The 14810-nt window shown below is 50.6% G+C and overlaps 1 protein-coding gene across 6 annotated transcripts in view; it reads right to left on the bottom strand.

Annotated features, from left to right (window-relative positions):
* The window catches only part of FHAD1 (forkhead associated phosphopeptide binding domain 1), a 115841-nt gene that overhangs the window by 68046 nt on the left and 32985 nt on the right, over positions 1-14810 (bottom strand). For all 6 annotated transcript variants that reach the window (XR_003912333.1, XM_029949302.1, XM_029949301.1 and 3 more), the window contains 3 exons: positions 8065-8174; positions 4650-4886; positions 593-716 (listed from right to left, as the gene is read on the bottom strand). Coding sequence is in view for 5 of the 6 variants with exons in the window: in XM_029949302.1 (XP_029805162.1) it covers positions 593-716; positions 4650-4886; positions 8065-8174 (471 nt within the window). In the remaining variant the exon portion in view is untranslated. The remainder of the gene's footprint in view (positions 1-592; positions 717-4649; positions 4887-8064; positions 8175-14810) is intronic.

Below are 14810 nucleotides of genomic sequence, written 5' to 3' on the forward strand. Positions count from 1 at the left end.
TCAGCCCCCGAAGCACTTTGCTGCCACACTGCCCAGTTTTCTCTAAAACGGGCTCATTCATTTACCTACTTTCAGTGTCTGTCACGCACTCCCAAGTGTGAACCCTATGAGTAGAGGGAAGTTGTGCTCAGGGCTCTGTCTCCCCAGTGCCTGGCACCGAGCAGGTGCCCTCTGGACATGCCGCACGAATGAAGGGAGCCGGGCTAAGAAACAGCTGGTCCCTGGACGGCGTGTTGGCTCCGCCCCAAGGTCGTTAGTGTGGAGCCACCTCTGTTGGCCAATTAGAAAATGTTTTCACTTGGGCCCGAGTGCACCGGCGTGAGATGGGGGAGATGATGGTGACCCCGCTCTGTCTGCATTCGGGCTTGTATCGAAGGCGAGCTGGGTGAGCTGCCGGCGCCCTGCACACACAGCTAAGAGATAGCCTGGGCTCAGAAATTCACAGGCCCCGCCCTAGAATGGCAAAACCCTGCCCTCAGGGGCGTACTCGAACTCACTGCCGCAGGCCCCTGAGGGTGTCTGAGGCTGCAGCTCGGTGGTGGACTGGAGATGCCTGCTGCGGCCTGGGAAGGAGGGGCAGGGTCAGGCCCACCTGAGGTGACGGCATTGTCCTTCCTCAGGTTCTCGCCCTCGTTCTTCAGGGATGTGATTTCTGAGTTCCTCTCAGACAGGGTCTGGTGCAGCACCTGGTTGTAGCCTTTCTGCAGCGCGCTGATCTGTGGGAGGGGGCAGCATACAGTCAGAGGGGGGCGTGCCCTGGTCTGCTATGCTGGTCCGTCTCCACAGCCGGACCGCAGATTGGGACTGATCTTTGGTGGGGCGTTGGGGAAGCCGTACTTTTTAGTTTTAGCAGGAGAGGACCTGTTCCTTCAGGGATCACCAGGGCCCATGTGATCAAAGCACGGGGCTTATCTCTGTGCCCAGAAAGTGGGTCAGGAGCTCCTGGGGTCCCGTGGCTAGGCAGAGGTGGAGTTATGATTCATCTAGTCTCTAGGTGTCCCGTTCTAGCTCTTTCCACCTTGCCGGATGGCTCTGGGAACCAGCGTTATAAGCTGGAGGCTGTAAAGCACAGCATGGACTTGGGAGCCTGACTGTGACCTTCAAATTCTGTTTCTGGCACTTAGAGGCTGATGAACCCAGGGCGGACGCCGGATTCTGTCTCACGGTTTTGCTCTGCAAGTGGGGTCATGGTGGCCCCGATCGCATAGGATTGTTACAGGTATTGTAATACGGTAGTGTGTGGACAAGTGCTCAGACCATGCCTGGCACACGGATGGAAGCTGTGATGACCCTCTGACCTCACTACCCTGGTGCGTTTTAGCTGTGGCTTCTCTAGTCTGTCCTGGGGAAGGCAGGTTGGTAATATTCCTGTGTGCATGTGCAAGCCCTGCCGAGGCTCCCTTACTCGGCGGAAGTACAGGGCTCCCTGTGAACACTTGAATCCTGCTGGAGGTAAGCGTAAAAAATGATGGGGTGGGGGGCGCACTCAAGAAATGCCAGTGAGGGCGCAGAGGGCCTTGCCACCAGGTGGCGCTCATAGTCCTTGCTCTGGGTTTCTGTCCCTGGGACTCTGGTCATCGTGACTCCGGTAGAATTAACTGAAGTCTCAAGGCTTCCCAAGTTTTGTGGCTCATTTCACGCACCATCATTATTCAGGTTCTGTGACAATTCGGGCAGTTACACTTACTTTTCCCCCCAGGGTATTGGAGACACTGGGGAGGGGGCATTTGCTAAAAGGTGAAGGGGACACAGATGACTGTCCCTGCCCCGCCCCAAGGCTATACTTTTGCTTTGAAACTTTGAGTGAAAACATTTCTTTCACCAGTACTGTTCTTGGGGGGGGGGCATGTAACTTTCCCATAAAAGGTACCTGGAGAATTTTTAAGAATGTTTTTCTAGCTCCATGATTTTATTTGCACGACACCAGAGGCACAAAGAGACAAACTTCCAGAAGGCATGGGAAACCATCTGCCTGCCGGCCCAAAGATGCCGGAGCTCCTGCTTCTGACAGATATAATAGAATTAAACTATGCATCAGAGTTTCAGGATTTCAGATTTGGAGAAAACTCCAGACTCCAAACGTCTTTGTTTCTTTCCCTACCAAAATAAGTGTCCGTGCTGTGTATAACGGGCGCGCAGCCCAAGAAGTTTCAAGTCCGCTCTACTGGGTAATAAGCTGGGCACTGAGTCATAAGAAAGCTAACCATGTTAGGGGAGATTGCTTCCAGAGAATCACTTGCCTGCTAATGAGCACAGGCGTTCAAGGGCGCCCAAAGGCAAGCGATTTCTAGTGATGCTGCCGCGGACGGGAGACCTTTCTGAGCAGGGCACGATGCACACACTTTCGGGGGGACCAGGGAGCACATATAAAGCAATCAGAACAAGAACCCCACCTGCCCATGTGGCTTCTACTTCCGGCTGAATGTTCTGCAGGTGGTAGAACATTCCAGAAACAAGAATGTGAACCGACAGAACTTGATCTGGGTTCGAACCCACAGAAAGCCTCCAGTTCAGATACGCCTTGTTACAAAATATCCTCCTTCAGTTACCAGTAAAGATCAAGGGTGGGGTGGGGGGAGGGGCGACAGTCTGATGGACTGGTGTACTTATTTCTAGATACTTTCTTTGTGACAAATCTGTTTCCAGGGCTCACTAGCCTCCGTCAACACTCTCACAGATAGGAGAGGATTACACAATGTTATCTGCCAACTATATTTGACCAAAAAAAGTTATGTGGGAGTTATTCACCCTGTCCGCGGACCTGGATAGGACACGGCACCTGTACGCAGGAAATCTCTGAAATGAGAGCATAACTGAAAGGGATATTACTCTGTCCAACAGCAAAACTGGGTTTAGAACTAAAAACAAACAAACAAAAAAAGATAGAAAGATGCTCATTAAAGAGTCCGCTGCCTATGAAGGTAGCTGTTAAGTAGGAACTCTCTAATTAGGCTCCTTTCATTGTTTTTCCTAAAACACATCCAAGGAGTCATTGGTTCATTTAAATACATTTCAGTAGATGTGTTTACTGATTTATTTTGGATCCCTCTTGGGAACATAACCGAGGGATGGCAAAGGTCATACCTGCCTTGTTCTCTGCCAAATTCCCAGAGCCCAAAAGAGGGCTTGGCACAAGGCAGTCACCCAACAAATCTTATGTGAATGCATGGACGGATGGATGACGGATGGATGAATGAATGAACAGACGTGGTCCTATCAGAGCTCTAGAAGGCAAGGGGGTCCACTCTTCGCCCTCATGGAGTTTACAGTCGCCTGGTAGGATCTCCTAGGTGCCCCACGCATGACCCCAGTCCTTTCCTGGGCACCATTTCTAGGATCGAGGCCATGCGCCTTGAATTGGTTAGAGAGGGAAAGGTGGAACAGGCAGGCAGAGAAAAGAGGCCCCAAGCCTGACTCAGTTTAGGCAACATGATGTGCTGAGGCCACACTTCATCGGTGGCCGAGTTTTCTTTTTTAAATCAATTTTGTTGACATATAACTTATGTATAAGGTCAATGGCCAAGTTTAAAGCAGCTGAAGAAATCTGGGGGGGAATCTAGCTTGTCTCAAGAGAAAAGGATGGTGGGGCGCCTGGGTGGCTCAGTCGGTTAAGCGTCTGACTTCGGCTCAGGTCATGATCTCACAGTCTGTGGGTTCGAGCCCCATGTCAGGCTCTGTGCTGACAGCTCAGAGCCTGGAGCCTGCTTTGGATTCTGTGTCTCCCTCTCTCTCTGCCCCTCCCTTGCTCACTCTCTGTCTCTCTCAAAATAAAATAATACATAAAAAAATTTAAAAAAAAAGGATGGGACTTTCCTGGTTAGTGCAGAAATTCTGGGTGGGGAATTTTTGTTTGAGGGAGTTCTCTAGACGTGGGCTGGCAAGTGCCTTCAGGGTTGGGCGAAGGCTTCGGAGCTTGGAAGACTGAGGATTCCTCCTCCTCTCTAGCTGTCTGCCCACAGCGCTTTCTGGCTGGGGCTGGTGGGGGGAATGTGAGAGCCAGTCACCGAAGCGCAGGAACTGGGTAGAAACAGGAAGTTCAGTGAAAGCGTGAGGTCGCAGACCTGCATTTGGCATGCACTGCTCCCTCTCACTTGCTGTGCAATCGGGACAGGTTCCCAGTGTCTCTGAGCCTGCCTCAGTCTCCTCATCTGTAGAATGGTACATGTCAGAGGATGGTGAGATTTATTTATTTATTTTTGAGAGACAGAGAGAGACCACGTGTGAGCAGGGGAGGGTCAGAGAGAGAGAGAGGGAGACACAGAATCGGAAGCAGACTCCAGGCTCTGAGCTGTCAGCACAGAGCCTGATGTGGGGCTCGAACCCATGAACTGTGAGATCATGACCTGAGCTGAAGCCAGATGCTTAACGGACTGAGCCACCCAGGCGCCCCCAGAGGATGGTGAGATTTAAACAAGCCAGTGCATCTACGGCATCTGTGCCCGGTGCTTGGGCGGTGTAGGTGCTTACCTGAGTTAACACGGTTCTGTGGGGCTACGAGCCCCAGGCCCCTGACTCCTGGGATTTGCGCCCATACCCGCCCATGCCACGCTGCACGGCTCCCCTCATGGGCCCCCGCCTCCCTGGCTCTTCCCAGGAGCTGTCGCCCTGGGTCACGACTCCGAGGCCTTCAACCTGTCTCTGAGTCCTACCTGGCTTTTCAAGGTCTGGATCTCTCTCTGTTTGGCATCGATGTCATCATCCAGAGCCTGGGACTTCTGAGAGACGCCCCTCTCCTTCGGCCCGGGGGAGGTCTGCCCCGACAGCCTCTGACTCAGGCTGGCCACTTCGTTCTGCAGGTTCACTATCACGGCGTCTTTGTACTTGGATTCAAGTTCAAAATCCGAGAGACGGCTGATTTCTTTCCCCAGTAGCAGAATGATTTCATCCTGGGTGGAGGCCAGATGGGGAGAATACTAGGCATGGGTCCGGCTGAGCCCGTTCTTAAAAATGTAGGAAAAACACAGTGTAATTCTTTTGGGAAGGTGAGGACAGGTGGGGAAGGAAAAGGCACACTTTCAAAGTTATGCTCATCACTTGGAAAACCTTCCAGAGCCAAGAGTTTGGTGGAAACCATATACTTGTATACAGACTCCTGGAATAGATGTTTATCCCTCACAGGCACTGAAAATTTCCCTTCTCATTAAGATCATACCTTCGTGCTGAGAACCACCACCCCGAACGGGAGCTTTGGTTGCTGGGGAGTTTATTTATAATATTTTTGTTTATCATACTCAGCCTAGCACAGTGGGGACCTAGGAAAGGTTGTTAGGAAAATGACATTCTATTTGACCACATGCTGCCTCTAATGGGGGCTATATGTTTAACTTAAAAAATGGAATACATTCTGAAATATTTCATCTCCCTCTCCTCCCTTCTGGTACTTCCTGCCTCTTTGCATTATTTACGTGAAAATGTACTCCAGGTAACCGAGTCTGCGAAGAAAATGAGACAGGAGTGGGGATTTATCTGTGTGGGCTCGTGTGAGCTTCAGGTGGGGGCAAAACCAACTGCTGGCCGCCGACTTTACCCACAGGTGTCACTGCCCCAGTTCTCCACGTCTCCAAAGGAAAAGACCCTGCAGCCAAAGAATTTGTTAGGCTTTTCTCCCAAAGGAAAAGTATCCCCCAAACTTCTCACCGGAAGTCATCAAGACAGAGAAGAATCTGAAAACCAAGAATCCAGGCGTATTTGCATATGCAAATAGCCCTGCTCTTCCAGCAATTTCCCCTCAGGTGGAAGGAGGTAAATGGGTTGTGTGTAGGCCAGCTCATTGTCAGAAGCTACCCGAACTGCCTCACGACCTTCCAGCTCCCTGACCCAAGGAAGGACAGGGTTTCCAACGTGAGGACGCCTCTCTGACGTTGCCAATTGCTGCCAAGGGTCTTTCTTTGAATCCCCGCAAATGCTTGTGGCAAAGTCTCAAGGGATAGCATCAAACACCTGGGCAGCCCTGCCTGGTTCCACCCAACTGTGGTCAGCAGGGCGCTTACTGTTAATGCAACAAACATTTATTGAGCAGCTATTATGTGCCACATCCTGTGCTGGGCTCCGGAGCATAAAGAAGCCTGCAGGGTATGGTGTACAAACCCGGTTTCTGCCTTTCTGTGTGGAAGCCCAGTGCTTCCTTGAAAGAACATGCCCCCTTCCCTGTGATATTGGCAGGGCTGTCAATCATGTGCCCTGCTCCTTCCTGTCCCGCCTCCCATGTGCACGTGACCCCAGCTGGCCAATCAGGGTTTTCTCAGAGACTTTCCCATGGGAGAGGATCTTGCCTCCTTTTGAATCACAAGCTTTAAACTTCGAGGCCTGTCTGCCTGAGCTCGTCTTTGCCAACACACGAGGCCTGCGTGCTGTTAGAAAGCCAGACTCCGAGGGAAACCGAGGGGCGAGATGGGTAGTAGGGAATTTCTGATGATCTCACTTAAGCTCCTGTATACTAACTGTGCCTGAAACTAGTAGGCTTTTACATTTTCAAGAAGGTGAGCCAGTAAGTGCTTGTTTTGTTTTTGATGCTTAAGCGGATTTGTTTATTGGCACTTGCGCTTGAAGGCGTTCTGGCAAGTCAGGGTGTAAAAGGCTTATAGACAGGAAAAATTATTAATCTGGTTGCATCCTATTTCCAGTTTAAAACTGGGATGGATTGAAGCTTCTGCCATCAAGTAGAGGAATCTACTCCCCCATCCCCCGAATCTGGGCTGGTCCTGTGTCTTGCTTTGACCACTAGAACATGGCCAAAGTGATGAAGAGCAACCTTCAGGCAAGTTCTTAAAAGGCCACAGAGCCTCTGTTCGGGCCCTCTGGGAAGCCCGGACACCCTGCTGTAAAGAATCCCAGAATGATAAGCCTCGCGCAGAGAGAGGCCCGTCCGTCAGGCATGTTGGCTGAGGTCCCGGCCATGGAGACGGGCCCTCCCAGACCACTGGCTGGGCCAAGGGCTGGCTGACTACAGTTGCATGAGGAAAGCCAAGGGACCAGCAGAAGAACATTCCAGGTCAACCTGTAGATTCTGGGAGGTAAACATTGCTGTTTTTTGGGGGGTGGGGTGGGTTGAGTAAGTCCATGCCCAACGTGGGGCTTGAACTCACGACCCTGAGATCAAGGACCGCATGCCCTCCCGGCTGAGCCAGCCAGGTGCCCAATAAATCACTGTGTGAAGCCACTAAGTTCTGTTGTGGCTCGTCCACAGCAATAGCGGACTGGGAACAGCATCCGAGCCTGGCTTCTTGCCTCACTGCAATGCTCAATGTCTGGTCCCCAGACTCCTGCCACCCGAAGTCACAGACGCCTACACGAAACCAGGACCCCAAGTGGCTCTGCCCCACACAGCCTCGGAGAACTGCTGCAGGCTCAGGCCCTGGAACGGAAGATAACGCAGGACGGGTTCTTCAGCATCGTGTCGGGGTTGTGTCTGCGTGGGGAGAAATCAGCGTGGCTCCTTCCCAGGATGGCTTGGATTCACCAGTTCTGGCCCCTGTTCCCACTTCATTCTGAACCCCTATGGTTCTTCAACAGGCCTCTGTCTTCGCTCAGGCCTCCGCATCAGTGCTCACTTCTTGCCGCCAGGAGATGGGTTTTCCCCACTGCTGTCCCACTGCTCATCCCTGAATAAGAAGCTACCTTGTGGGAGTCAGGAGTACCAGCTTCCAAAGGACCTAGGTTCCAAGGACCTAGGTTTGAATCCCAACTCTGCCCCTTGCACTGTGTGACCTTGGGCAAGTTACTTAACCCCTCTGAGCTTCGGCTCTCTCATCTGAAAAGTGAGGGTCATACAATGTATTTTGAAGATGGTGAAGATTCACGAGCCAACTGAATGTCAAGTGCACAGGACACAGTCCCGCACACAGTAGGTGCTCAATGCATTGTGCTTGTTAGGTGTTGTTATTTGGGATAAAATGAGCAGTTATCAAACTTTCGGTTGAATGTCTTAGGAGTAAAAAGCGGTTTCTTGGAATTAGTGGGGATGGGGGAGGGGAAAGGGCACTTTTAGACCACAGAGAACAAGAGACAATCCCTCCATAGTCCCTCTTGCTGCTGTGGCTCTGTCCTCCCCCTGGGGCCCCTCACCTTCTCCTGTTGGGCTGGGTCCCGGTCCACATAAATCTCCCTGGAAGGTCCTGCCTCCGGAATCCCTTCGGGCACTGACTGTTCCGACAGCTCCATGGCGTTGGTCCACACTAACACACAAGATCAACAGAGAGCATGACCTTAACATTGCAAGGCCCCCTAAGGTCTGGGAGGATATTTTCAACCTTCATATTCTTTTCCCCTTGCTACTAAAAAATTACAAAGCGATGTATACGTTCACTGAGAAGCAATGGAGAAGGCCTGACAGAAGTATGGGAAAGGGAGGGAGCTGCCTCACCCCAGTGTGCGGCATTCACCATGCCGGTTGGCTTTGATGCGCCTCTTTCTGGGCTTTCTGCTGTGCCATGTAAGAGCTGATGACCTTGGGCAGGTCATTTACTCTCTCCAAGCCTTGGTTCTATAACTCACATGTTATAGTCTCTGTTATAAAGGGCACTTTGAGGATTAAATGGGGCAATGATATACAGCAGGGGCTGGCAAACTACGGACCTAGTGACAAATTGGCCATCCAGCTGTTTCTTGTAAATAAAGTTTTATTGAAACAACAGCTACAGTCATTCATTTATATATTGTCTATGGCTGCTTTCCAGTTGCAAAGGTGGAGTTGAGTAGCTGTGACAGAAACCGTAGGGCCTACAAAGTCTAAAATATTTACAGAAAAAGTTTCTCTTTACAGAAAGTTTCCTACCCCTGAGCATTACCTTAACATGAAGCATTAAATGTCAGCTATTTTTTTTATTGCATTTATATCTTTTAAAACAATGTATTTGTATGGCAGAGATTTTCCTCCAGCTCGTTTTTTTCATCTGACAATGAACAAAAACATTTTCCGCTGTCAGTATCTGTAGCTAGGCTGTATTCTTTTTTCTTTTTTAATTTTTTTAAATGTTTATTTATTATTGAGATGGAGAGAAACAGCATGAATAGGGGAGGCACAGAGAGAGAGAGGGAGACAAGAATCCAAAGCAGGCTCCAGGCTCTGAGCTGTCAGCAGAGAGCCCAATGCGGGGCTCGAACCCATGAACTGTGAAATCATGATCTGAGCTGAAGCCGGACGCTTAACTGACTGAGTTACCAGGCGCCCTTCTTTTCCCTTTTTTAATCTAACTAGAGGTTTATACCTTTTAATTCCCTTCACTTATACAAGTGTGGCAAACACATTTAACCAGGATCCACTTTATAGAGGTTTAGGTTTTCCTGATTTTTCCTTATTCCCCGCCCCCACCCCCAATATTCCTTGGGTTTTTCATGACTTTCAGGAGTCCTGGCATTGTTACACGCGGAGGTCCCACTCTGCACACCATCCACTCACATTGACACTGATTAATTTTTTTTGGCGTAGAAACTTTTGCAAAGACTTCTGTGTGTCTGCTTTTGAGATCATTTGGCTTTAAGTGGCGTGTTTCAGATTTCCAACTGACTGACTTCTGGGCAATCAGCACACATTCTTGGCTTCTTGTGAGGTGAGAAACGGAACCGATTGTTTTCAGAGGTCATGAGACATTAATGAATGCTAACATTAACAATGCATGAAGTACACACCGTCACACTGGTGGGCGTTTTATTTAACCATTCATTCGCTTTGATTCTGTGTTTTTTATGTATGCATTTCAGCGCCGGGGACTTTCTGCCCCGGGTCTTGAACGTGTCTGCGGACTCCAGAAGCACGAGTGGACACAGTCCAAGGGCCGGAGGAGCACATGGCCTTGTGAGGGGCTCGGCGGCCAGTGTCTTCCGCTGCGCAGAAGGGGCCTGGGCTCCCCGCCACTGTTCCCGCGTCTGCACCAGAGCAGCCTGGGATCACCGCGAAGTCCTCATATAGCCTGTGAGCGGGCTGGATTTCTTTCCTATTCCTTGGAGGCAACAAAACAAATTGATCGAACAAAACTCTTCTGAGAGGGACGGAGCCAAAGCCTTCTCCGTCGTGCTCAAGTTGGTCTCCCCGTGGAGGCGGACCTGTCCCGAGTCAGACACCTCCCAGTGGTAGCTGGACTTTGAGTCCCGTCCCGTCCCTGGTTAACACCGGCCATCACCTCCCTCGCTCTTCTTACGGGGTCTCAGGCCACACCCCTCCTGGGACCATACTCTTCAGCCCCACTGACTGACTCCTTGCTCTCCAGCCTCAGCCCTCACCTTCCGCCTGGAATGCTGTTCCCTCCCCTTTGCACTTCCGGAAAGGTCGCCTGCCTTTCAGCGCCTGGCTGGAGTGTTACGCCTTCGGGGATGCCCTCCTGATCCCCCAGCTAAGTCAGGGGGTACCGGGCACCTCGGCTGTCTGGCGTCGTCATGGTTACCATTTTACAGACGTTGTTCTGCGATCCTTTTGTTAACATCAGTCTCCTCGACTGAATGGTAAGTTCTGGGAGGTTGGGGACCATGTCGCAGTCTGTGGCCCTTGAGATGAACTTACTAATGTCATTTGACAGATGTGCTAATGGGCACAGAGAGGGGGAAACCTCTGCCCAAGCTCACGGGGCTTGAAGGAGGCCAAGCTCCAGTTCCACGCACACCTGTCTCAATTTCGTCTTGTGCTTGTGGACCGGGAAGGGGCACAGGAGTAACAGAAGCTCAGGGCCCTGCCCGCTCACAACCTACAACTCACGAAAGGCTTTTCACCACCGGTGCTTTCCTTACGAAAATGCTAGAGCTCACAAAGACGCTGAGGCAGGTGCTACTGCAGCTCCCCCGTTGAGAAGTCCGGGTGCGGGAAGACTGAGGCCACGCACCTGGCAAAGGCGCAGTCAGGAGCGACCTGGCCCGTCTGGGTCCAGGCCCAGCATGTCACACGTGGCAAACGTGCAAATGAAGCAGCGAATGAGGAGCTTAGGAGCTGGTTCACAGGGACCAACCTGTCCTCAGGAGCCGTTCTGCACAGTCTGTCCCTTCCTGCGGTGGCCAAGGGCTGGATTCGACGACTCACAAGATGGAGGTCCAGCAGCTGCCTGAGCAGCTGGCAAGACCAGCTGTCCTGATTGGCCAGGGGCTGTGGGGCTTCCTGGGATGGGGGGGACTTTCAGTACCAAAGCCGGGAAGGACCCGGGCAAATCATGACGAGTTGGTCTCCCTAGAAATAGCCAAGAAAAGAAAGCTCCCCACCCACCCACGACTTGGTTTCCTCTCACCATGGTGGGGGCCTGCCGCTCTGTGGACAGGGAAGAGGCCCTGCCGGGTGCGCTGGCCTCACAGCACGGAAAGCAGTGTGCTCGCACCCTCCTGAGAAGGTGCCTCCCACGTTCTGTCAGCATTCTGCGCTGGGGAGTAGGCCCTGCGCCCGGGGCCCCCAGCACCAAGATGGCGGCTCCTGTCAAACACTCTTCCTGCTTCCGCCCTGCGGAATTCTGGGAGGCAGCTGCCCAGAAGGGGGAGGGACAAGCGCCCAACACGATAAGGGGCAAGAGAAGGGCTGGTAGGGAATGCCATTCGCTGGTTCCAGCAGCTGCCTGTTCTCTGCCCCCCAACATGCCCCAACCAAGTTCATGATTAGAAAACCTGTATTCAATGCTTACTTTCTCCACCTTGCCCTCTTGGACACTGAGCAGATGGATCCTAACTTCACTGTCTAGAGCAGTGCTGTCTGATAGAAAAATAATGTGGGCTATATAAGGCAACTTAAAATTTTCTAGTCCTAATCCCATTAAAAGGGTAAAAAGATGAAATTAATTTTGATAATATATTTTATTAACCCCATATATTTAAAAAACCTATCATTTCAACACATAACCAAGATAAAAAAGATAGAGACATTTTATACTTTGTTTCTTTGGGACACTAAGTCTTTGAAATCCAGGGTTCATTTTACACTTTCAGTGTTTTCCAGTTTGGAAGGTGAATTTTCAACGGGAAGACTTGATCTGTATTTGGGTTTCACAAAAACTTGCAGTTGGAGAAGCAGATTTGCATACTCGAAATGTTCTAGGCATCCTTAAATAAACCTTCCAATAACTGAAGCAGGTGTCGGTTTGGAAATTTAAATGAATGGAAGTTAAACATATAGTTCCTCAGTCACTTTAGCCACATTAGCTCAGTCCATGTGTGGTTGGTGGCCACCACATCTGAAAGCACATCAGGGGCGCCTGGGTCACTCAGTCAGTTGAGGTCTGTCAGCTCAGGTCATGATCTCACAGTTTGTGGGTTTGAGCCCCACATCAGGCTCTGTGCTGACAGCTCGGAGCCTGGAGCCTGTTTCAGATTCTGTGTCTCCCTCTCTCTCTGCCCCTCTCCTGTTCATGCTCTGTCTCTCTCTGCCTCAAAAATAAACATTTAAAAAAATTTTTAAAAGCACATGACTGGAACATTCTCCCTCCTGTTCTCTTTCTTTACTTGGTATCTCCTTTCCTGACAATATCTATAACTGGATTTTTTTTTTAAGGTATATGGGAGACAGGAGACTGATAAAAGAAAAACAATAACTCTGGCATAGGCTTTGAGTATAACATCCCGTCAAATTCTGGAGGCCCCTGTGTCACATTAAAGATGGTCACACGGCCTGTGACTTAGTTTTTCAATATTCAGCAAACTCTGATGTTACATATGTGCAACTTGTTTACCTTTTGGCCTAGGGGCAGTCAGTCACCCTAATCAGGAGTCCCCATGCTTGGGGTGGCCGGACAGCATTACATCGGACAGGCCACAGTCCAGAGGCAGGCAACATCTGAGCCCTTCCTAATTAGCAAAGTGGAAGCCAGAAATGGGTTTTTAATTGGTTAAAAGGGTGGCCTGTTACCTTGTATGCTGTATGTTAGAAACAGGCTCCCAAAGGTCCTGCCTGCCGGTTGGCGGAAGTTCCGGGGAGCCCTGTCCTTGTGCCCCTACCAGGGAGGGGTCCATGTCCAGTCTTGGTTTACATCTCTGCTGTCTGATGCCATCTCTGTGCCAGACTTCATCAAGCCTACAGAATGGGCTGAATGAGGTTTGAGACCCCCTTGCTATTGAAGGGATGTTTACTGGAGGTCTGCATGGGGGTAGAATTTGTCTGAGACTTGCCTTCCTTCTACCCAGGCTGGGTGCTGGAGCAGTTTCCTGGCACCTGCCCCAAATGTCTTTACTGGCTCCTGTTACCAATCAAAGAGAAACCAAGGCCATGTACAACCCCCTGGTTTAACTCAGTTCAAAACACACCCTCCAGTTGCTGGATCATTTGGAGGTCCCAGTGGGGAGAACCCCCAGGGAGGGATGGGACGGCCGGGGCAGTGGGATGGCAGGAGTGGGGGACAGAGACACCTTAAGAAGTTTTAAGTTGTGGCTATTTGCCAAATGGGAGAGAGGTTGCTTCAATGCTTTAACAGGCATCTGGCTCTCCTGGTACTTATCAGATAATTATCAGTCCTCACCAGGGACAGCATGGGGTGCCGTAATTATGTGTTTAGGATTTGGATTGGGTGCCTTTCGTTGCATGGTGGCCAGGCTCCAAGATGGCACCAATGGTTCTTATCTCCTGGTATTCACGCCTTTGTCTTGTCTTCTCCAATGGTGGGTGCACTTTGCAATCATCAGCTCAGCTGCCATAACAAAATAGCACAGACGGGGCAGCTTAAACAACGGAATTATATTTCTCACAGTCTGGAGGCTGGAGGTCCAAGATCAAAGGCGGCATCAGAGTTGGTTTCTCCTGAGGCCTCTCTTCTTGTCTGGTAGATGGCTACCTTCTCTCTGTGTCTTCACGTGGCCTTTCCTCCATGTGTGGGCATCCCTGGTGTCTCTCCCTCTCTTCTTGTAAGAATCCCTTATAAGAAGTTTTATAACATGTAGCCTGTGGTGATGTGGAAAGTAGAAAATGTTCCTAAGGAACTGGAGCCCAGGCAGAGTGCTGGAAGGTGCCACCTGCCTACTTTCTGGCACTTCCTGTGAACTGCAGGAGGGGAGAGAGGCCAACAGAGGGACTGTGGAACCACAAGGGGCTGGGGCTTTATAGGGCTTGAAAAGTCCCTCCCTCTCCAAATGGCAAGTTAAATGTAAGACGTAGATTCTGGGCAAAGATCACATCAAGGGTGCTCCCAGGAAAACAGGCTCCAAAGATGAAGCTGAGTGTAATATCCTTTGTCAAGAAAGCAGAAAGGTCCAAGCTGGCGTCTCAGGGAATGATTTGGGCCAAGCACAGGGCTTCTAAGAAGGGCTTTCCCTCCCATTCTTGGCAGAAGCCCAAGGCAGAGGAGGGCTTGTGTCAAGAAGGCTGTTTCCTAGTGGAGTGAACCCCAAGAAGGAACACTACCAGTGTGGACTAATGGAGATGGAGACTCTCAAAAGCAAAAGAAGCCTATGACCCCCACATGCCTATAGGCAGGTAGCAGACTATAAAATTTTATAGCTGCACACATGATACCTTTTACAGAAAAGGTAGGAGGACTCAGAGGGCCAAACCAAGGAACCAGAGGGCAGAGGCAAGAGCCACGAAGGGTCATTTCTGGGCAAAAATAAGTCTAAGTCCTAATAAGGGAACTTTGAACATTTTCCTGGCTGGATTTCAGAATTGTTTTGGGCCAAGGACTCCTGTGTATTTCCTGTTTTTCCCCTTTTGAACAGAGGGCATGTCCACAGCAATAAGCTGTGTCTGTCCCACCAGAGTATGTTGGGTGTGTGAGGGACAGAGAGCCCATCTCCTTAGTTCACAGTCTTCAGATTGCTGGGAATGGTACGTAAGAACCCGGACCTAAGGAAGTACACCCAGTGAGCTCCATCTGTAGCTGGACTTGATTTCGATGATGAGGTTCTGGAATTTAGGCTGATGT

The sequence above is a fragment of the Suricata suricatta genome, chromosome 8, assembly GCF_006229205.1.
Source record: "Suricata suricatta isolate VVHF042 chromosome 8, meerkat_22Aug2017_6uvM2_HiC, whole genome shotgun sequence".
NCBI lineage: Eukaryota > Metazoa > Chordata > Mammalia > Carnivora > Herpestidae > Suricata > Suricata suricatta.